The sequence below is a fragment of the Harpia harpyja genome, chromosome 7, assembly GCF_026419915.1.
Source record: "Harpia harpyja isolate bHarHar1 chromosome 7, bHarHar1 primary haplotype, whole genome shotgun sequence".
In the NCBI taxonomy this organism is placed as follows: Eukaryota; Metazoa; Chordata; class Aves; order Accipitriformes; family Accipitridae; genus Harpia; species Harpia harpyja.
Genome location: NC_068946.1, coordinates 8272860 through 8296142, shown reverse-complemented (window position 1 = coordinate 8296142; position 23283 = coordinate 8272860). Strand labels below are relative to the sequence as shown.

At 53.0% G+C, this 23283-nt stretch overlaps 1 protein-coding gene across 12 annotated transcripts; it reads left to right on the top strand.

Moving 5' to 3' along the window:
* Nucleotides 1-601: 601 nt before the first annotated feature.
* Nucleotides 602-23179, top strand: ARHGEF10L (Rho guanine nucleotide exchange factor 10 like). 12 transcript variants are annotated; one of them, XM_052791975.1, is made up of 29 exons: nucleotides 602-697; nucleotides 6184-6268; nucleotides 6558-6743; nucleotides 6868-6895; nucleotides 7705-7790; nucleotides 7915-7998; nucleotides 8274-8449; nucleotides 8910-9026; nucleotides 10138-10246; nucleotides 10592-10684; nucleotides 11585-11691; nucleotides 11910-11987; nucleotides 12079-12258; nucleotides 12480-12596; nucleotides 12700-12792; nucleotides 13044-13217; nucleotides 13862-14007; nucleotides 14581-14765; nucleotides 14862-14977; nucleotides 15165-15292; nucleotides 15378-15478; nucleotides 16406-16527; nucleotides 16832-16918; nucleotides 17036-17265; nucleotides 17375-17529; nucleotides 19051-19196; nucleotides 20618-20792; nucleotides 21905-22027; nucleotides 22126-23179. In XM_052791975.1, exons 2-29 carry the CDS (start codon nucleotides 6232-6234, stop codon nucleotides 22608-22610), a joined length of 3864 nt encoding a protein of 1287 aa, XP_052647935.1. In that variant the 5' UTR covers nucleotides 602-697; nucleotides 6184-6231; the 3' UTR covers nucleotides 22611-23179. The 12 variants fall into 12 exon arrangements, with proteins under 12 accessions (XP_052647935.1, XP_052647934.1, XP_052647926.1 ...); XM_052791974.1 differs by lacking the exon at nucleotides 602-697 and adding an exon at nucleotides 1210-1450; XM_052791966.1 differs by lacking the exon at nucleotides 602-697 and adding an exon at nucleotides 4415-4741.
* The last annotated feature ends 104 nt before the right edge of the window (nucleotides 23180-23283 follow it).

Sequence of the window (23283 nt, the reverse complement as noted above, 5' to 3'; positions counted from 1 at the left end):
CTTTGGGTGCTCTTTGCTCCCTTGTCTCTTTGCTGGGGCCTTTGCAGAGCTGGTTTTGGGGTGCAAGAGCCCCTCGCTCCTTTGGGAGGGCTTTGAGTCCTTGCTGCAAAGTTTGTGGGGTGGGGAATGGAGGGTTGAGTCACAACTGAAATGCAATCTGAAAAACCAGAAAAATAACTTTGATTTCCCCGACTGCCGCTGAGATGCTTTTGCTGCTACCCAGCACACACCCCCCGCCCCAAATGGGCTGTGGAGGGTCTTCCCCTTCCAAATATTGGGACAACGGGCATAAAGTCCTCTCCACCATGATGCTCGGGTCCTGTTCCCTCTTGCAGAGTGGTTTTCTTGGCAGGGCTCAGCACCTCCATGGGCAGCAATACCTGGCAGCGCAGCAAGGCCATTACCCAAAGGAAAAGGTGGGGTTTTTTTTGGCTGCCTGTGAGTCACCCGAAGGGCACTGGGATATAGAGAGAGAGATAGATATATATATATATATATTTTTTTTTTTTTTGGCCGGGCTTGTTTGGCTGGTTTTGAGCTGGAATAAACCTGGCAGCTATTTAGTTTGTTTGCAAGGGGTGTTTTCCAGCAGGGCTGGGCGGCTGCAGCCAGGGTGTGCCGGCAGGTACGGAACACCCCGACAGAGGCAGAAAACTTCCCAGCAAGAAAAACACAGCCCCAAACACCGATGGAATAGGTAAGACTGGTACATTTTGTAGCGAGGATATTGCATTTAAATAAATGCACGTGTGGGGTCCTTGCACGGCTTTAACTTGTCTTTTTTTGTTGTTGTATGGTGTATTTGGGGAGGGGTTTAGGGCCTGAAAAGCTGGCATGGGGGAAATACCCTTGAATGGGGATGTGGAGCTGCGTTTTGGGACAGCTGGTCTCGCAACCAGTGGCTTGGATGTAAAATATCCCGGAGAAAATCCTCTTTGCTTGGAAATTTTGGAAGCTCCTGCTGCAAATCCTGGGCTGTGGGTTTTTGTTTTTTTCCCATGGGCGACACTCTCGGCAGTGAGAGGGTTAACAGGTTGCCCCGGCATACAGGGGGTTAAAAGGCGAGCAGGGGGCCAAATCCTGCTGGGGGGTTATTTATTAGGATTGGGATCACCAGGGGTGTAAATCAGAGCTGCTTGGGAAGAAGAAGAGGAGGGGGGGGAGATGCTGCCCAAAATCCCGGCATCCCTCGGTGCAGCCGCTGGACCGCGGCTCCCATCCGGCAGCGAGCCCTTGGCCGCTGGGATCTGGGGGTGTCGGGGTGGGTGGGTGGGTGCCTGTTGGGTGTCACCCACCCTGGGCACCCCATTGAGGGTGACGGTGGGATTTAATCCCCGTCAGGTTTGGGGTGGTTTGGGGTTTTGGTTTTTTTTTCCCTGACGTTGCCTCCCCGGCGGGGGCCTGCTCGGCCGATGCGGATACAAAGCTGGAGGAGACGCGGCCTTCCCAGGTCAGCAAAAACCCATTTTCCCTCCCCTCCTTGCCATAAATCCATATATATATACATACATATAATGCATATCTATAGGTTATCACATCTTCTTGCAGGGGGAGGAGGTCGTCCTTTGCCTCCCTGCTGCCGCCAGCGATAGGGGCTTTTGTTACGTATATATATTTTATATATTTTTAATTGCTTTTAAATATATAAGCAAAAAGAAGGAACAATGGGGAGGGAGGAGGTGGGCATTGGTGCATCAAGCTTATTCTGGCACCCATTCCTGGGCTTTTTCACCCCGTTTTCTTGCAAATTCTGTGACGGTTGCAAATCCCTCCCGGGTTTTCCCGGCTGGGATTTGCAGCACCTGCGGGAACCTGCAATTTCGGGGGAGGGGGAAGTAAGAACTTCCTCCAAGATAATTTTGACAGCAAATAATGGCAATTTTCCCCCTTTCAGTGATTTTTTTTTTCTGGGGGGGGGACACCCATTGGTTGCATTGGGGTGCAAGGTTGCATTGCACGCTGCGAGGGTTGCAAAGGGGCTGAAGTCACCGCAATATTTTTTTCCCCTCTGTTTGCATCAGTTTGTTTATTTTTTTTTTCAATTTATTAAGTGTGTTTTAGTGAGATGATGGGTTGTAAAGAGCAGCTTTTGCCCAAAATACCAGCAAAAAAAAAAAGTGAAATAATGCCTCTGCAGGGTGGAAAAAAACAGTATTTATGGGGTGCTTGAATAGGTGTTTGCAAAGCAGAGAGAGAAAATAAGAATATTGCGGAGGGCGATCTTGAATCCATCAGTGTCACCACCTGATGCTGATTTTTAAGTCACTTTTCAGCCAAAATAAGGTGACCCCAGAGAACGGATAGGGGAAAAAAATCACTTGCAAAGGGTGGGCAAGGTTTTAATTTGGAGCTTTGCAATAAAGCAAACCCCAAAATTGTTGGGAATTTTGAGCTGGGAACACTAATAGGGAAAAAACCCCAATTTTTTTTGCTTTTATTGTTGTTATTTCTGATTCAAATTCTTCTCCCTTCAAATTCCTTTCCGGGATAGTTTCGCAGTGGGTGAACTTTGCAGTTGCTTTGCAAAGCATTGAAAGGTGGAGATTGGGATAAGCATCAAATTGGGAAGGGTTTTGGCAATAAGTAAGGCTTTTCCATTGCTTTTTGGGTCTCTCTGCTAGAAATCTTTGCAAACAGCCTCTTTTTTTTTTTTATTTAAGTGCTGTAACTCTGATTTTTTTTAACTGATTTTTTTACTGACCCCCCCCCCCCGCTTTTTCCCCTGCATTTGCACTTCTCATGGCGTGAGCTGGACAAGGGAAGGATTTTTTCCGGTTCGTCGGCGATGTTGAAAAGGAAAATAAAAAAGAAAACGGCGGCAGTTTTCCAGGTCTTGGGGTTTTTAGCTGGAATATTTGTGGGATATTTGCCCAGAAGAGCTGTTTTGAGGTGAAAGAGGGAAACACTGTGTTCAGGAAAAGCTTTCCTATAAGATGATGCCTTTTGGCAAGAGTTGATTTAAAATATGATCACAAAATTGCCTTGTATCTTGAATTTTCATGGAATTTTTTTGGGGGGAACCCCTCTTCTGGCTTTTTTCTGGGAAAACCCTTTTTTGGGATTTTTTGGGGGGAAAAAAATCCATCTTTTGGCTGCTTTTAGGGGAAAACCCCATCTTTTTGCTATCATTTCATTCCCACCGCTCACCGAGCCACCCCTTATTGCCATCTCCACCAACCGCAACTGCTTCAAAACACCCAATTTGGGGAAATTTTGAAGACACAGGATAATTTTTCTTCACTGGAGCCCTCATTCCCACACCGACGCCTTCAAACTTCAGCGATTAATTCCTTGGAAAACTGGGAAATGAACTACTCGGCCCTTAAAACACTGATAACGCGCTATACAGACCCAGTTAGGGCTGGAAAAAACCTTTACCTTGCAACAAATATTTGCTGGGTTTTTTTAATTATTATTTTAAAGGACTGGGATCTGGGGAAGAAAACATCCCTGCTTTCCTCTGGGGACCACGCTGCTCTCCCTGGCATCCCACATGCTGGAAATAATCTGAATTAATTCTATTTTTTGGCCAAGGTGAGGGTGGAAAAATCATCCAGGTGGTGAAATAAGCCTTAAAGCCACAGCTGGGATGCAGGATCGTCGGCTGGAGGAATTAATAAGGAGTCAGAGGAAACTCTTGAGAGACAAAAGCTAATTCTTATTTCTACTCCTCCATCCCTTATAAATAGCACCGGGGTTATTTATAAGGAGGGATTAACATGGTGGGGATGCAGAGAGGAGCAGGAGGGAATCCCAGTGTAAATCCCAGCTGCATCCCTGCTGTGATATTATGAATTTTTTTTTTACATTTTCTTTTTACAAACCCCTATATTTCAGAAAAAAGGGGGTTGGCAGGATGGGGTGGAGGATGCTTTAACCAGGGACGGGTCCCCCGGGGACTGGCAGCCATCCCTGCCAGCTGGGACCTGTCGCTCTGTCACGGCGGCTAAAAATAAACAAAATAAAGCCAAATAGTTGCCAGCTTGCTAGGCAAAGGGTCGGGCTGGGTTTAGCAGATGGCCCTGCTTTTCTGCCTTTATTTAGCTCGACTCTATTTATTTTTCCCTCCCCACCCGGGTTGGGAGGGAGACGGGGCTGGACCGGGGCTCGTGGTGCTGGCAGCAGGGTGAGGACGCAGCAGCTCCTGTGGGCTTTAAATCCATATTTCCAAAGATGATAGCGTATCGCTACATCCTTCATGGATTGTTTTGCATCCACAAATCCTTCTTGGATTATTCGACATCCCGTTTTTGCTGTCCCAGTCTGGTTTGGGGGCATCTCCCTGGTAGGGCAGCTCATCCCCACCAGCTTTCCTTCCCCCTCATCCTGTGGGATGCTCCTACCCCGACAGCAGTTTTGCTATGAAAAATTATGCAAAATAACCTTTTTTTTTTTTTTAATTTAACAAGACCCAATTAAAGGTCGTGGCAGGTTGTTTTGGAGAGCTGGTAATTCTCCTCGGCGGCAGGCGTGCTTACAGCCGGAAAAATAACCAGCCCTGGGACAAATCGGGCTGATGGGAGCTTATGTCAACTGTCAAAATGGGAAGTGACCTTCTACTGCCCCGCTAGCGGGATAAAATCGGGACCGAGCCGCAGGGCCCGGCTGTGCATCGTCTTCTCGCTCCCCTCTCTGAATGCAGAAGCCATCAGGTTACTGGAAGAGTGAAGCAAACCAGCGAGCAAACTGGTTTCTGGATAAAACCATCGGCATCGCTTTGCTGGGTTTATTTTACCCAGGTGTTATTATTTTCTACCTTGCTTAGCTTTTTTTTTTTTTTTTTGGAGACATTGCTGCAAAAATATGGCTTTTTTTTTTTCCTCCCCCTGTGGTCCTCAGCTCTGTCACATCTCCTGGTGGGGCCGGTTTATTGTGGATTTATGGCTTGGTTGGCATCTCATCCCTAGGGCTAAAGCCTGGAGCTTGCGAAAAGGGGGAGAGAAGGGAATTGCCTGCTCCCTCACTAATGGGAAGCAGATTAGGTGACATATGTGAGCAGCCTTGGCTGCCAACCGCTTTCTGTTTCGAGGGCCAGCAAAAGAGTTCAAGGAGGAAAAATAAGCGTCCCCAAGTCCTCCTCCCAAATAAATCTCTATAAATATGTTTATGGAGGCAACGGGCTTGTTGCAAAAGCGGCTGGAAGAGGATATTTGCGGCAGTAACGCAGGTCAAGGAGGGGAAGAAGAGGTTTATTTTTATTTTTTTTTATGGCTGGGAAACGGTCAGATGGGTTTTAGCTTGATGCTTTGGGGGGGTTTTGCAGCGGGATGGGGTTGGGGTTGCTGATACTTTGCAGCCTGGCAGCGTTGCACCATCAGCCTGTGCACGTGCTGCGATTGTGAGGGGTTTATAGCTCATTTTCCAGGGGTAAATGCAAATTTGGGAGGTGATCCCAGACCTCAGCTCCCTCCTGCTGTGCTCTAGACCTACATACATATATATATATATATATATATATGGCCCTGGAGCTGTATGGCTTGCTACAAACCCATGTGGGGCAATTGCACCCACGCTGCGCTGCAGCTCGAAAGGGTTTTGGTACAGGGGGAATAAATAGATCCCTTTTTTGGGGATCGTCCTGGGTCTGTGTGTCCCCTGTATCCCCCTCCCAGGGGAAATGAGGGTCCAGGCGAGGGAGAAATGGGGGGGGGGTGGGGGTGGGGTGTCATGGCTCTTTGGAGCAGGGTGGTGGCATCCATCATGCATCGGTTGCTGCTTCCAGCAGGACCAAATTAGTAGAGTTTGGCCCCGTTTTGCTCTTTGCAGCCTCTCGGATGTCGTTTCTCTCCATTGCATGGTCCCTTGGGCATGGGGGGGTCCCCGCTCCCTCCTTCCTCTTCCTCTTGGCGACCTTTCAAGGCGTCGTGCCGGGCGTCTCTGGTTACCGGAGCGGATGAGCCATCGATCGCAAGGAGGATGCTTGGCGCTTCCCGCCCTCCGAGACCTTGAAGCTTGATGCTTGGAGCTGGATTTGCCGTGCATGGGGTGCATTTACCATGCATGAGCTGGATTTGATGTGCAAACTGGAACCTGGGAGCAGCTTTTCTGCTTCCTTGCAAGGTTTTGCAGCAGCCGGAGCTGGATGCATCACACCTGGGCTCTCCCCATGTTGCCTCCTCTCCTGGGGATGGATTTGGGGGGGCTGATCTCCCCTCTCAACCCATTTCTCCTTCTCTCCCGCAGGAAAGCCTTGGGGAAGGGCCCAGGCGGAGCATCCGGACCCCCCGCACCATGGCTTCGTCTGAGCTGCCCCCCCACCCTGCAGTAGGTACTGTCAGCCCACTGGAGCTGGGGTTTGGATTTTTTTTGGGGGCGGGGGGTACGGGGACACCCAGCTTTGGGCAGAAAGTGGGGGCCCATCACCCAGGGGCATCCTACATATCCCCATCGGAGCCTCCTGGGGTTGTGAAAACACGAAAGGCTGTTGCTTCTTGCAGTTTTTGAGGGGTGACGCTCTCTACTGTCCCCTCTGTCCCCTGGTCCCTGCATCCCTCCATCCCTGCTGAGGTACAGCAGCACCGTGAGAGGACACCGAGTGACGGGGTTTCTGCTCGCAGGTGACCATCTCGCCCTGGAGACCCCCAGCCCCCTGCCCCACGGGGAGGAGGACCTCGGCGAAGCCTTCGACTTTGACGACAGCGAGGAAGAGGAGGAGGAGGAAGAGGACTCGGCGGCCGAGCCGAGCGGCGAAGCTGTCCTCCGGGCACCCCCTCGCAGACGGCGTGCTGCCAGCTCTGGCGTCGGTGAGGAGCACGGGGGGTCCCCAGTGTCTCCGATGTCCCCGCTGTGTCCCCTTTGGGTGCCGAGGGTGGCACCGCTGCAAGCCTGGGTGCCAACGCCATTTCTCTTTGCTTTTCCTCTCTGCAGACGGGCTGGTGCCGGAGACCCAGGAAGGGTACGTGGGGTTTTGGGGGGGCTTTGGGGGGGGTTTGAGTCCCTTGAAGGAGAAAGCACAACTTTGGGGTTTGTCCTCCCTGTTTGACATGTCACAGCCTGGTGCCGTGCCTCAGTTTCCCCAACTTCTCCCCATTGCTTGCGAAAGGGGCTGCAAGCAGGAGAGCCCCAGGGTTTTGGGGTGCACCCTGCAGCCCTGGGGGTCTGTGGGGGCTTTGGGTACCATTGGGGGTCTGTGGTTAACTGGGTGGTGGGGGCTTCCTCCAGCCCTCGACTGAGGAGATGAGGGAGAAACCCCCTGGGATGGGTGTTCAAAGGGGGCTGGTGTTCACCCCAGCTGCAGATTTTGGGGGAAAAGATGCAAATTTGGCTGCAAGGAGAGCTTGTCCCGCCACCGGAGCATGCACAGGGCGCAGCGAGAGAGGCAGGACCCCAACCAGGGATGGGGACCCTTTCCCCATGCCCCCTAATGCTGGTGCATCCTCCTGCCCTGCAGCAGCATGAGGACTGAGGCTAAAAAAGCCATTTTGGTTTTTTTTGCATCAACCCCATGCGGGTTGCCTGGACCTACTTAAAAAACCATCATGACCCTAAAACCTGGCCCCCCCCAAATCCCTGAAGAAGCAGACATGCGATGAGGGACACACACGGACGAATGCAAGCTTTATTCTGTGCTTGTGAACCCCTGTAATAGGAACGAGGGTGATGGGGGGGGTGAGGGACTTGGGTGGACCCAATCCCAGGGGATTTGCACCCAGTCTCGGGGGGTGGGTTGCACTCTGGGGTGCTCCCTGACCCCCTTCCCTGCAGGCTGCCAGTGGGGGTGAGCAATGGGGAGGCTGGTGGAGACCCCCACTTCAGTGCCCAGACCTGGAAGAGGAAAAGCAGCTGCCAAGGTGGGTTAAAAAGCCGGGCAAAAATAAAACAAACACTGCCAAGGCTTGGGAAGGATTTTTCCACCCTGACTTGATCCTCGGGTGCTGACTTGAGTCCCTGTTGGGGGGTTTTGTCCCCCCGAAGGTGAGCGTTTTGAGTTCCCGGTGGTGGAGGATGATGTGATCTACGATGATGTCCCCTGTGAAACGCTTGATGCCGAGCAGGACGGTAGGGACAGACCTTCCCCCTCTGCTTCCCCAGGGACCACAAGCCCATTTTCCAGCCAGGCAAACCGAGGCACGCTCCAGGAAGGAGAAGCGCATCCCAGAAGAGGATGCAGAGGGGGATAACCCTGGGAAAACCACTGAGAATCGGGAGGGATGAAGGCAGAGGTGTTCCCAGAGGGGTTGCAAGACCCTGTGGATTTGGGGCACCTCCTGGGGGTCCCTGGGGAGGGGAAATTACATTCCTGGAAGGAAAAGGAGCTGGTTTTTGCTTGCCAGGCCCGGGGACAGAGCGCAGCTTGATCTACGAGGAGGTGCATCGTGGTGAGGGGCAGCGGACGGGCGAAGATTTGGGCTGGAGCTCCAGCGAGTTTGAGAGCTACAGCGAGGATTCAGGCGAGGAAACGAAGCCAGAGGCCGAGCCAGCCAAGCAGCGGGCATCCTTCCAGCCCAAGGTAACTCTTGAATTTATTTTTTTTAATTATTATTTTCCTTTCTTTTCCCCCCCTTGGGTTTGCTTGTATAATGGCACCAGAGCATCGAGCCCAGCTGCTCCTGCAGATGGTGAAGCAGAGGATGCTGTGGTTCCCGGGGTCACCCAGTGCAAAGCCAGCCTGAAACTTCGGGGGTTTCATTTCTTTCTTTTTTCTTCCTTCCCCTTTTTTTTTTAATTTTTCCCCTTTCCTTTTACATTTCGGCATTGCTGGAGTGTGGCTGCTGCCTTTCCCTGTGCTTGCTCCCTTCCCTGCTCGAGCAAAGCCAGATTTTTGGGAAGATGCTGCCTGTACCGTGCTGCTTTGGGATGATTTCTCCTCCTCTTTTGTTTTTTTTTTTTTGGCTGCTTACCTGGATCTCTTCTCTGCCTTCTCTCGCCTCCTCTGCCTTCTCCTCCCGCCTGGTTTGCTTTGGGCTCAGCTTTCTCCAGACCTGAATAGACTAAAGGAGAGATACGCCAGGACTAAGAGGGACATCCTGGCTTTAAGAGTTGGGGGGAGAGACATGCAGGAGCTGAAGCAGAAGTACGATTGGAAGGTACTGTCACTCCTCCGTCCCTTGTCCCCCAAATTTCCCCAGGCGGGGAGGGGGGAAACCCTCCCGGAATTTATCCAGGCTGAATTCATCCCATTTTATCCCCCAAAAGAGGAAAAAAAATTGAGTTAAGTACTGCAAAGCTGCCTCTCATGTCCATCTGTCTTGCAGCTCCCCACCTTCCAGCTGCCCAAACCATTTGCTTTTTGGGTGTTTGTTTTTTTTTAAGGGGCGTTTGGACGAAGCGAGGTTGCCCGTGGGATAGATGGATTGAGAAGGTTTTTCCCCTGATACGGGGTGGAAATCAGGTGGGGAAGGAGATTCTTGGGAGGTGTAGAAACTTAGTGCAAAGCCTTTCCCAGTCCCAAACTATCCAGGTTGGCAGTTTATGGCCAGTTTGGGCTGGGAAGGCGATGCCGATGTCAGCTTGGGCTAAAACTGCTGCGATTTGAGGTGTCCCCCCACTCCTTTGCTCTCTAGCACACAAAACCCCAGCTGCGAGGAGGGGTTGGATGTGCTCCTGCCTCTCTTCCCTCCCTCCTCTTTGCTTTTGCTGCATGCTCCTGCTTTGCCCGTGCCTGCTTGCCCGCAGCCGTGTCCCTGCGGAGGGAGGAGAGATGCTGGAGCATCCTTCTTCCTCGGCCACGTGCCTCCTCTTCCTCCCGGTCGGGCTTTGTGGGAAAATGGGGATGATGCTCGGAGGGGATGTCCCCAAGGGGATGGTACCGCTGCATCCGGATGCAAAATGGGGGACGATGCTCAGAGGGGATGTCCCCAAGGAGGTGGCACTGCCATATCTGGACCCAAAATGAGGAATCATGCTCAGAGGGGATGTCCCCAAAGGGGTGGCACCGCCGCATCCAGATGCGAAATGGGGGACAGTGCTTGGAGGGGACCTCCCCAAGGACGTGGCACTGCTGTATCTGGACCCAAAATGGGGGATGATGCTCAGAGGGGATGTCCCTAAGGAGGTGGCACCACTGCATCCAGACCCAAAATGGGGGATGATGCTCACAGGGGATGTCCCCAAGGGGATGGCACTTCTATATCCGGACCCAAAATGGGGTTCCGGTGCTGCCTTGAACTTCCCGGTCCCTCTTGTCCCCCTGCCCAGATGACCCAACTGATGAAAGCGGCCAAAAGCGGCACCAAGGACGGTTTGGAGAAGACCAAGATCGCGGTGATGAGGAAGGTGACCTTCCTGCACCGGAAAGAAGCACCAGGTAAGCAGGCAACCCCCCCTGCTTTTGGGAGCCAAAAAAAAGCCTTTTTGAGAGTATTTAAAAAAAAAAAATCATTATGAATCCTTATGGCTTTCAGCTTCTCCTTTTGCTGATTTATCTTCTGCATTTTAAGCTCTTGTTTGAATTTTTTTCACTCTTTGCATCCCCGTGCAAGCTCAGTTGGTTTGGCTCAGTCCTTGCTCCGAGCACCCATGTCCTTTTGGGAGCAGGACAATGATCCCACCACACCAGCACCCATGGCTGCCCCCCCTTGGACACAGAGCAGGATTTGCCCTGAAATACCAATTTTGGGGGCATTTTCCTAACCCTTCTGCTGTCGTGTAGGGGATGGGGAGCGGAGGAGGAGGGCAGCGGAGGCGGAAAAGCAGCCGCCTGCCCGCTGGAGCTCGAGGGTCTCCCTGGAGCATCATGGGGGAGGTAGGATCCTGGCGGACAGCCTCGCCGCTCGGCCAGGGCTGCCCGGAGGATCTGGCGTGTGTGTCCCAGCCTTGCTGCATGTCCCCAACGCGGCTTAGCCTTGCCAGGGTGAGGGCTTAAGTGCTTTTGGGAAAACCTGGGGTGCTGGAGGGCATCCCATCCTAAGGGTGCTGCAGAGCATCCCGTCCTTAGGGAATGGAGATGGGGAGAAGGAGCTCACGAAGCTGGCAGCCAAGGGTGGCGAGCTTCCCTGCCAAAATTAGGGAAGGAAAAAGGTCACCCGGCCGCCAGCGCCCTCCCCTCCAGCCCAGCCGGTCCTCCCCGTTACCGGCTATTTATAGGTGACGGGGATGGGGCCGGGGTGGCCGTAGCGGGGCGTTGCGGCCATGTGGAAGAAGCGGCCGTCCCCGCATTGCGATGCCGCCTTGGCTCGCTCGCCTTCCTCCTCCTCAGCTGCTTCAGCCTCGGGTAAGGGATCCCCGTCCCCGGCCGGCGGGCGTTCGCCTCTCACCTTCCCCATTTTCTTTGGCGCACTGCTTTTGGCTTCTTTTGTCCCCGTTTTCCCTGCTCGCACCCACCCTTGGAGCAGGGACAGGGGGCTTTTCCCCCAACCAGGGCAGCTTTTTGGGGACAGGGACACTTTTTGTCCCCTCCCTGTGGGGAGCTGGCTCGGTCCCTGCTCACGGCCTGACTCATGCTGGTGTCCGGTGACAGTGGCCGGGGCTCTGGGAGGGACACGCGATGCTGGGAGGACGCTGGGGTCCATCTCCGCTCACAGCTCCAAACCCAAATGCATCCCCAGCCAAGCAGCTGATGGGTGTCCAGGCTCTTCTTTAGACCCCCAAAAGTCTAAAATTGGGGTTTTTTTGGCATTTGGTTGTGGGGTTTTTTTCCTTGCAGGAGACTCGGAGGAGGAGGACACGGGTTTCCTGGAGGTCACCGTCTCCGACATGAAGCACCCGCCACCGGAGCTGGGCCCCATGCCCGAGGGGCTGAGCCCGCAGCAGGTTGGTGTGGGGCGGGCTGGGGATTCGGGGGGGGGGGGGGTGGTTGGTGGGGGGCATGGCTTCCCCTTGGTCCCGTGATTGAGCAACCGAGGAAAAGGCGAGTCAGCAGAAAGCGATGGTGCCGCGTCAGCACTTCTGCAGCACGCTGTTGCCCGCCCCCCCCATCCTGTTATTTGGGGTTTTGGGGGGACCACGGCCGAGCCCCAGCATCGTTGCAGGTGGTACGGCGGCACATCCTGGGCTCCATCGTGCAGAGTGAGCGGAGCTACGTGGACTCCCTGAAACGCATCCTGCAGGTGGGAGACCCCCCTTTTTGGGGGGGGGGGGGCTCGGGGCGGTGGGGAATGCAAGGATGCCGGGATTCTGATGCACTGGCATCTCCCGCAGGATTACAGGAACCCGCTGATGGAGATGGAGCCGAAGGTGCTGAGTGCTAGGAAGTGCCAGGTGGTGTTTTTTCGTCTGAAGGAGATCCTGCAGTGCCATTCCATGTTCCAGATCGCCCTCGCCTCTCGCGTGGCCGAGTGGGACTCGGCGGAGAAGATTGGGGACCTTTTCGTGGCCTCGGTAGGAGGAAAAGTCAGGGGACTGCTGCCAAACCTCCCTCTGGACCCCTCTCAATAGTAGCGGGGGGAGGTTGGAGGATTTAAGTGATGCAGCCCCAACCTGGGGTACAACCAGCGTCCTCAGCATCACCCCAAAAATACACAAGCACCCCCATGCTTTGCCGACCCCCCTTTTTGGGGGAGCCCCACAGCATTGCGGCTCTCCTCCTGCCCTCTCCCCAGTTCTCCAAGTCCATGGTACTGGACGTCTACAGCGACTACGTCAACAACTTCACCACTGCCATGTCCCTTATCAAGAAGGCTTGTCTCACCAAACCAGCCTTCCTTGACTTCCTCAAGGTCAGTAGGACCCAAACGTGGGTGCAGGGTGCTGCCGGTCACCATTATGGGTGAAAACTCCTCTTTTTTTTTGCCCCTCCCCCCCTTTTTTTCCGCCCCGCAGAAGAGGCAGATGGCCAGCACCGACCGGGTCACGCTCTATGGGCTGATGGTGAAACCCATCCAGAGGTTCCCCCAGTTCATCCTGCTCCTGCAGGTAAGGGCGAGGGGTGCCTGCACCCACCTTGCTTTGCACCCTATTTTTTGCAGCCTGGGTGCTTTGGGAAAGGGTTTCGCAAGGGACACTTTTTTGGGTTGGCAGCTTGGTTGCAGTTTTGGGGACCATCCCAAGGATCATCTTCCAAGCTTTGATTTTGGATGGGCCAAAAGTGCTTCCAATCGTAGCATCCCCCAGTGGGGCTGATTTTTCCGGGGTGGCTTTTGTCCCCCATCCTTTCCCTGCTCCAGGACATGCTGAAAAACACCCCAAAGGGCCACGCGGACCGCCTCTCCCTCCAGCTGGCCCTCACCGAGCTGGAGACGTTGGCAGAGAAGCTCAATGAGCAGAAGCGCTTGGCCGACCAAGTCGCCGAAATCCAGCAGCTCAGCAAGAGCATCAGCGACCGCAGCAGCCTCAACAAGGTGGGTCCTTCAGCCTCACCTCCTCATCCTCGTGATGGGTGGGTTTTGGAGCTGATGGTTGAGCTTTGCAGCTTCCACCTTCCTCTCTGCGTCGGGGGTTTCGGGAAGCCAGGATCCCTGTTTTCTCTGGAAGGACGTAGAGCAAAAGCAAATTTTGAGGCTGGCACAGGGAAATTCCCCTCCAGTGAAAAGCAAGGACAAGCTGCTTTGTCTCATCCGCCTGATTTTGCAACCGTCGGTGGGGGAAAAAAAACCCTCAAACCCTAAATGAAGCTCTTGCGACACATCCTGGGCTGGGCATGGCCGTGGTGGCAAAAACTGCAGCGAAGCACATGCCAGCTCAGCCCTGGGATCAGGATTTATGGCCAGGGGATGAAGAGAGACCCAAAAGGGGCTGCAAAAGGCCCATGTTGGTTTTTCAAGGCTCTGCTTTCTTGGTGGTTGGACATACAGGGTGCAAAGGGTTTTTGCATCGTGCAGCCTCGGAGCATGTTGCACAGCCGTCTCTGCAGAACTTGGGGCCGTGCATGCTCCCGGTTGGAGGAAAATCCTTGCAATAAGGGAAGAGCAACCCAAATTTGGGGGCAGGAGGATTGCAAGAGCCCCCAGGCTGAGCCCCCCCCCCTGCTCCATCCCCTTTGCAGCTGCTGAGCTCAGGGCAGCGGCAGCTCCTGCTCTGTGAGACGTTGACGGAGACGGTGTACGGCGACCGGGGGCAGCTCATCAAGTCGAAGGAGCGGAAGGTTTTCCTGCTCAACGACATGCTGGTGTGCGCCAACATCAACTTCAAGTATGTGCTGATGGCCCCAGACCCCAAAATCACCTTGCAAAGCACCAATGTAGCAACCTTCCCCCTTCCCCACCTCAATTTTTGGGCTTAGTGGGTTTTACTAGATCTACCCCAATGACTTTTAAAACCACCTCACCTTCTTTCAGAGGGGGAACCCACCTGGTTTGGGGTTGCTTTGCCCCCCACTTTTGGCATGCCTCCATGCAAAGCCTCCATCCCCTGGTGCTGTGGGGTCCTGGAGCCGGTGTAGGGTCCGGGAGCCTGCTGGGACCTCAGGGCTTGGTAGAGGTTGATGCCGCAAAGAGGAAAACCTTCCTTGAATTCCCCATAATACCTGTTTATTAATCATTTTTCCCCTCTTCCAGGCCAGTGAACCCAGGGTAGGTGCCGAGCGTGGTCTGCTGTGGTTGTGTGCCCCACATTTGGGGGTGCAGGCATGCACCAGTGCATGGTGTGGGGTTGCAAATGGGGCTTGGCTTGCAAAATGCATTTTGCAAGGGCTTGCAGGGTGAGCCACGGTGCCTGCTGGTTTGTTTTATTTTTTTTTTTTTTTTTTGCATCCTTCCTCGGCAGAGGCCAGCTGGAAATTAGCAGCCTGGTGCCCCTCGGTCCCAAATATGTGGTGAAGTGGAGCACGGCCCTCCCGCAGGTGCAGGTGGTGGAGGTGGGGCAGGATAGTGGTGCCTATGACAAAGACAACGTCGTCATCCACAACGCTGGTGCCAAGAAGCACGCGCCGGCTGGGCAGGCTTCGCACAGTGAGCACCCATCTCTTGATCCAGTGTTGGGCTGGTTTTGGTGGGGTGGGGTGGAGCATCCTCCGTGGATCTCATTTCTCCATTTCTCCACCCAAGATAAAGTCTACCTGGGGCCACCACGGCTCTTCCAGGAGCTGCAGGACCTGCAGAAGGACCTGGCGGTGGTGGAGCAGATCACCCTTCTCATCAGCACGTTGCATGGCACCTACCAGGTATCTACATGCCAAAGCATGGTCAAACTCATGATTTGGGTAGAACCAAGCTTCAGCGCTTTGCAAGAACCATGCAGTTCCTCAGGGAATGCTGGACACCTCGTCCTCCAGAGCCCCACAGATGAAATTCAGGGATGATTCAGGCTTGTTTTGGAGGCGCTTCCATGATTTATGACTTTTCCTCCAGAACCTGAACATGACAGTGGCCCAGGACTGGTGCTTGGCCCTGCAGAGGATGATGAAGGTGAAGGAGGAGGAGATCCACTCTGCCAACAAGTGCCGCCTCCGTCTCCTGCTGCCTGGGAAGCCAGACAAGTGAGTTTGCGGATCATGGGTGGACTCTTCCCACCCTGGGGAGGAAGAGGCTGAAGATGGACCTGGTGATGCTTTCCCTACACAGGTCCGGCCGTCCCATCAGCGTCATGGTGGTCTTCATCACTCCAAACCCCCTGAGCAAGATCTCCTGGGTGAACCGCCTGCACTTGGCCAAGATAGGACTGCGTGAGTAGCCCCATGGCATGTTGCTTGCCATCACCCTTGCTTCAAAAAGCCAAATTTGGGAGCAGAAGCGGGGTTTGTTTCGCCCCAAGCATCCCAACGTGAAATGGGGCAGGGGGAAAAAATTCAGAGCAAGGTGATGGAGAACATTTTGGGGGTTTGCATGCTGAAAATGATGGGAATTGGTAATTCTGGCTCCAAATGCTTTGCATTTTGCTGCTCTTGGGTGGCATCTCTGGGATGGTGTCATGTGGTGATGGGTTTCCGTTGGCTCTCGTGCTGATGGTGTTGGGGCTGACCCTTTTTCTGCGAAATGGGATGAATAAGTAAGGGAGGAGCTGTTCCTCCTGCCGCTTCCCTATCCCTATCCCTATTCAACTCCACCAGCCACTACAGCAAAAAAAAAGTAGTTGTTTAATGGAAGAAAAAAAAAAATCATTTGAAATCCTGTTTGAGTGTTCAGATCCCCCCGGGCTGGAACGATTTTTGATTCTCTTGTTTTTAACAGTTTATGTGTTTGGGTTTTTTGTGTGTGGTTTTTCTTTTTTTTTTTTTTTTTTTCATCTGGGATGCCTAGGGGATAATCCTGTATCCATGAGTTCATGAGTTACAAATGAAAACACATTAAAGCCTAATGTGAAGAAACACATTAGGGTGTATTTTTTCCCCCTTTATATATATATATGTATTATCTCTCTTTTTGAGGCTTCTTTTGCCGCTACTTGAGGCAGTTGCTTGGCTGCAGACTGTGGTGGGGTGCAATAGTTTGGAGGAAAGGGGTGAGATGTACCCCAGGTCCACAGATGATGGTGGTTTGGGGTTGGATATGAGAGCCCTGCACCTCAAATTACTAATTTTGGGGTCCCATTGGGGAGGGGGAGGATGCTGGGGGGTGTCTTGGCCATCCTTGATCTCCTCTACTTACCACAGGGGAGGAGAACCAGCCGGGCTGGCTCTGTCCCGACGAAGACAAGAAGAGCAAAGCTCCTTTCTGGTGCCCCATCCTCTCCTGCCACATGCCTGCCTTCTCCTCCAAGGCCCTTGATCTGCAGGTAAGGGCGATGGCCAACCTCTTCTCCAACCCCCCCAATACCTCCTTCTCCTTTACATCTATCATTTTGGGGAATAAAGGCAGAAATCCCACGGTGGATGGGCTGGATGGGGTGGCAAGGTGGTTGCAAAGGCAGAAATCGGGGCGATCCACCCCGGAAAATTGAAAATACAAGCTGGGCTGTTGAAAATACAAGCTGGGCTGGGGCTGGATCCTGATTTTTGGGGCATGCACCGATACCCTGCATGCATTGGGGTAATTTGGGGCTGTTATGGACCCCTCCCATACCCCTGTTTCTCCCCCAGCTCGGTGCCGCGGTGCACAACCCCGTGCAGTCCTCGCTGCTGGGCTTCTCCGCCGTCAGCACCTCGCTGCCACAGGGCTACCTCTGGGTGAGCAAAATGGCCCCAAAAACGGGGCAAAACCTGCCAGGTTTGTGTCACTCTGGCTGCAAACCCCCTCTCCAGTGCTCGCGGCTGGTGCTAACACCCATTTTTTGGTCCCCGCAGGTTGGGGGGGGCCAGGAAGGCGCAGGGGGGCAGGTGGAGATCTTCTCCCTCAACCGCGCCGTGCCGCGGACGGTCAAGTCCTTCCCGGTGGCTTCACCAGTGCTGTGCATGGAGTATATCCCCGAGGCGGGCGAGGGGGAACCGGTGGGCACCCAGGAACCCCGAGCGACCACCGAACAGCCCCCAGCATCCCCGCATCCCACTGTGTGCTTGGGGTTACGGGATGGCAGGTGAGCCCGCATCTTCCGCAGCTGTCCTTTTGGTGCAATCGCCAGCACCAGACCATGAGGACCAGTATGATCTCTTGCATCTCCCCATCTCTCCCTCCTCCCTCCCCAGCATCGCAGTCTATGGCAGTGTGGACACGGGGACGCAGTGCTTGTTGACCTGCAAAAGCCCAGGCATGCAACCTGTCCTCTGCTTGAGGCACAGCCCCGAGTACCTGTTTGCAGGGTTGCAGGATGGGACCGTGGCCGCCTACCCCAGGAGGAACGGTGAGGGCACCCCCGTGCATTCTTTCAGATGGGGTTTTTGGTAGGACACCCTAAAAAACAGGGAGCACGAGGTTCTTCACACCAGGGAGATGTGCTGGCTGCTAAAATGGTGGTAAATCTCCAGTTTTCTTCCCCCTCCCCCCCATTATTTCATTCTTCCCCTTGCAGCCCGGGGAGAGGGGGGGAAAACATGCTATTTTGCTTTGCCAGAATGAATGCAAGAGGGGCTCGATTTGGGGGAAAATGTGTGGAAAACAGTCCTGGTGAGGGGTTGGGACCACAGCAAAGGTTTTGCTCAGAGGATGGTTATGCTCGGCGGCTGCAGGAAGGGTCCGACACCAGGATGCACAAGGACTCAGAGCTTTTGGCTTCAAAAAAATCCCCTTTTTGGTGCTGTAAACCAAGCTGACCCCCTCCAAACCCCATCTCTGCAAAAACCATCTCCTTTATTAGCTTGATTTTGGGTTTTTTCCCCTGGCTCCAGCTCAGGCCAAGGCTGCAGCTTGCTGAGAGCCTTCCTCCTCTGGCACTCCTCGCCTGGGCTGTTAAATACCTTTGCTTCATCGCTAGAGGGTAGGAAAGAGCCTCAAATAATGTGTTCCTTTGGCCTATTTTTGGACAAAACCCCTCATTTGCTCTGAGATAGCCTGCAGCGAGTAGCACCCAAGTCAACCCGGAGCCAGTAAAGGCACTTACATTGCATTTTGGGGTGCTGCGCATCCCCTTTCCCACCTTACAGCAACCATGCAAGCCAATTAATAAAGTGGCTTTAATTTAATCTTGATTGCATAAATGCATGTCGAAGGCAGCAAGCCGCTGGCAGGGCTGCGGGGTGGGGTTTTTAATCTTATCCCCATCTTTTTGGAAGGAAAAAGCTTTCCCCAAATAGCTCATTTTTACGTGAAAATTAGGATTTACTGAAAGGCAGCTCCGTTGCAAACTCCTGCTGATGGGAGTAGAGGTCTGAGAGCCCAAAGGGCTCTTTTATCCCTCGGAACCTATGGTTTTATTTAAAAAAAAATTGCGTTGGAAATAACAAAAGGAGAACAATTACCCATTGAAGCTGCTCGGCCACCGCTGGTGGCGAATTCATCCAAATCCAGATTGGATGCTGTTCACAGAGACACTCCAGATTGGCCCTGGATGAATCGGCTTGGGAGTGTTGCTTCAAGAGCAAATACATTAAAAAAAAAAGGGGGGGGTGTGGATTTTTGGCTTTTGCAGCGAGGAACATGCCCCAATGTTGCAGGTGGCCAGTTGTTTGCTGCTAAAAAACCTGTTTGCACAGGAGCAAAGGGGCTTTGGGGGGTTGAAGCTGGGGGTGTGAGCTCCCCCCATCCTTTTGGTTGTGGCATTAAGATGCTCAGAAGCATCCGAGGTGACACTGGGGACACAAGGGGTTTGCAGCTGACCCCAGCAGCTGTTTAGGGTGGTTTCAGCTGCATCAAAAGATGCTTTTTTCTTTTTGCTGAGCATCTTCTCTCTGCCCGCCCCCTCCCCATCCTGGCATCTCTGCTCTAGGGGGGCTGTGGGACCCGACAGAGCAGCCCACCCGCCTGGCCGTGGGTACCGGTCCCGTACGAGCCCTCCTGACACTGGATGAGACCCTCTGGGCCAGCTGTGCCAACCAAGTCACCGTCCTCGATGCCACCGGCCTCTGTGCCCAGGTAGGGACCATCACCGGGACCCCCCCGTGCTGCATCCATGGGGCAGGGGGGGACATAGCGGTGGCTTTTGGAGGGGGGAGTCACGGTGGTTTGAGCCCCAAAGGATGCATGTGCACAGGCACATCCCTGCCTGTGCAATGCCCAAACCAACCTTTTATTGCTGCTTTTTGCTGCTTTTCATCCCTTTTGGGTCCCTTCCCTCCGACATTGGGTCACAGGACGAGGATGCCGAGACATCTCCTGCAGCTGCATAAACAGGGAATGCTGAATAGTTGCTTTTTTCTTTAAAAAAACCACCCCTTTCTTCCACCTTTAATTTTCACATTTAGTGCCCAAACTTAGTTTGCATGTATTAGCTGTCGTAAATCCAGCCTAACGGTGGTGCTGGGGATGAATAATGCATCGGGGACTGGATTCGTTTTCAGTCTCTGATTTTATTTATGACAGGAGCTGGGTGGGAATTTTTGCAGAAGAAAAGTGATGGGGGAGGAAAAAAAAATAGGACTGGGGGGGGATGCTGGGGGATGGTATAAATAGTATTTGATGGAAGGTCTTGGGTCTGCCTGGATGGGATCGGCAACTTGGGAATAAACCATCAGGGAATAAATCCCATGTGGCGTGGGGAACAAGGGGGAGATCACCTAAAAGTCTCTATCCACCCCCATTTTGTGTGAGCTTTTGGGGGGGATGCTCTATGCTGGTCCTCTCCAGGAAGGGGATCAATACTGAGTCCTCTTTTTGTTTTTTTGGTTTGGTTTTTTTTTTTAATATAAATCAAATTTTGAAGTAAAAATATAAGGTTTCAAAGCCATAGGAGAAATGAAGGCAAAGTCACTGCATGCAGGTTTCTCTCCCAGTGATTTAATCCTTCCATACTAATATGAGGTTTTACTTTGGGAAATCTGCAGCAGGGGCAATTTTTGATGCAGAAAGGTGTTTTTCCTGCAGTTTGCATCCTGTGACTGATAGTGAAATGCTCCAGCAGGGAGCTTGGGAAGCAGACGGAACAGTCCATAATCCCCAAATAGCTCTTGCAGCAGAGCTGAGCCTTTGATCGCTGATTTTGGGGGTTGGAGGGAAGCAGGAAGGTCTCGTCCCATCTTGGGATGGATTTTGCAGATATATCTGGTCTGGGAAATGACTCTTTTAAAGAAGAAAAAAACCAAAACCTGGAGAAGTGGGGAAGACTGTTATCACTCAAAAAAAAAAAAAAAAAGCCCCAAGAGGGGTTTGGAGATGGGCTGGTTTCAGTGTCCTCTGCCAAAGCCAGAGCTGGCGAGGAAGGATGGGACCTCAAGGTCACTCTGATCCCCTCCCTGTGTAGTTTGCAGCCCTAAAACAGCTCCCAGAGAGAGCCCAAGCTAGCAGCAATTTTAGGGAGCAACCCTTTGATTTCCTTTTTGCAATTCCCCTTTTGGCAGCAAACCTTCGAGGCCCACCCGGACGCGGAGGCCAGTGTCACGCACATGATCAAGGCGGGCAGTGGGGTCTGGATGGCCTTTTCCTCGGGCTCCTCCATCCGCCTTTTCCACACTGAGACTCTGGAGCACCTGCAGGAGATCAACATTGCCACTAGGACCACCTTCGTCCTCCCAGGTGAGCTCCCTTTTCCCCCTGGCTCTTAATTGCAATTAATGGGCAAGTTGGGGCATCACCCCATAGATGTTGTTGCTTTGCTTTATGGCTGTGCTGGTTTGCAGAGAAACTGTGTGAGGAATTTATCTGGTTAATGGTGTAAAGGTTTGAGCTTGGACCTCTGGGGTCTCTCCTCACTGACTGCAGAGCCAGAGCTGGTGGCATCTTTGCACCCATGCATGATGCACGCATCCCATCTTTGCACCCCTGCGTGCATTCGTGCACCCCATCTTTGCACCTGTGCTCCCATGCATGCACCTTATCTGTGCACCCCACCCTTGCACATGTGTGCGCATCCACTCATCCCATCTGTGCATCCCATCTTTGCATGTGTGTGTGCATCCATGCACCCCATCTTTGCACTGTGCATGTCCTTGCACTCATGTGCATCCCCATGCATGCATCCCTGCGTGCACCCCACTGCCATTGCCCTGTGCACCTCTTTTTTCCCCAGCTTACCATCCAGCACCATCTCCCAGCCGTGTCCACCCATCCATCTCTTAGCTGCTCTGGGCTTGCAAGGTTGTCTCCCCCCTTGTTCCAGCTACAGAGCGACATAATTGTGTAATTAGTTATAAGCACGATACTCGTGTAAGTCGCTTTTTCTTTTTCTTTTTTTTTTTTAGGGCATGTTAAAATATTTATCACTTCCTTTTCTTCCTGGGCGAGTGAGCGTTGGGTATTAATGCGTTTTTGAACTCGCGCTCTCTCATCCTTTTTAACTCGACAGGTCATTAATAAAGTCCTCCCGGAGAAACCAGAGTTGCATCTCCGCAGATATATTGCTTCACTGAGTCCGACGTCGTGCAGCGCTAAGTCCCGGCGATAAAATATTCATTTGCCATTAGAAGTCTCACTCTTTTTTTTTTTTTTCTACTCCTCTTTTTATTTATTTATATTTGTAGCATTCTCCCTGGGCTGGAGACCTTCGTGCAAAGGGGCTGCTTAGTTTTGGGGCTCTGGAGTATGTTCCCCATGAAAAAATCCACTGGTGATGGGTTATCTGGGAAGATGCTGCTGCAAATTCATCCTCACCCTCTTCCCCCCCCCCCCCCGCCCCCCCCTTTCTGCAGGTCAAAAACATGTCCGTGTCACCAGCCTCCTTATCTGCCAGGGTTCGCTCTGGGTGGGCACCGACCAGGGCATCATCGTGCTGCTGCCCGTGCCCCGCTTGGAGGGCATCCCCAAAATCACTGGTGAGCACCCGAAAAACCCCTCCCTACATGGATGCAATCTTATTTTGGGGCTTGTTTTTAGTAAAACCCCCTCTTTCTTTTTTTTTTTTTTTTGGTAGGAAAAGGCATGGTGTCTCTCAACGGGCACGGTGGCCCTGTGGAGTTTTTGGCAGTGGCGTTGAGCACCCTGGCACCTGATGTGCTGAAGAGTGACCAGGAGGAGGACGAGGAGGGTGAGGAAGAGAAGCCCCCTGAACTGGATGGCCCCCCACCTCGGGAAATGAGAAAAAAAGGGATTTTATTACAATATCGCCTCCGATCCACCTCCCACCTCCCCGGGCAGCTGCTGTCGGTGCGGGAAGCGCCGATCGGCGGCCCACCGGCACACACCGAGGAGGACGGCTCCATCTATGAGATGGCCGACGACCCTGACGTCTGGGTGCGGAGCCGACCCTGCGCCCGTGACACCCCACGCAAGGAGATCTCCTCGGTGGCCATCGTTTCGGGAGGTCGGGGTTACCGTAACTTCAATGCCGAATCGCCACGCCGGGGCAGCGATGCCGACAGCACCTTGCTCATCTGGCAGGTCCCATTGATGCTATAGCACCCTGGGACCCCTTCCGACCCACCCGGCACCTACCTCAAAAAGCCACCCAAAAGCTGCCGGGGGTGGTCCTGCCCTGGGTGCATCACCCTTTATTTTGTTCTTTTTTTTTTTTTTTTTTTTAAGGAGGAAAAAAACTGAAAAATGGGCTTTTTTCCCCCCAAAAAACCAGCTTTGTGCATGGGGAGAAGGGAGTTTTTAACGGCAGGAACGGCAACCTCCGTGCAGGCTTTGGAGGTGCCGGCTCTTCGGCCGAAGGTGTCTGTGTGTCTGCGTGTGAATATCTATATATATATATAAATATATATATATATAAATATGATGTATATTATTACCTGTATAAAGAAGGAATCTGTATATATTGGGGCACTTGGAGATGCAGAAATAGTGGTGGGAGCGCTCAGCGGGTGCCGGCTGCGCCGAAACAGGGGTTTTGCTGAAATAGCCATTTTTTGACTGTGAATTGAGGATATTTGGTACAAAAATCCCCTGTTTTTGGGAGCTGAGTACATGTGGTTTCTGGAGGAAAGGAAATTTTGGGAGCGTGGAAATAAATCCTATAGGAATCAGCATGTTTCCTTGCGGTATTTTGTAACGAGGTTTGGCTTTGGGTGCAAATGTTTTCTTTCCCTTGCTTCAACGACAGCATCCCAAGGGGTTAATATACCCCCTT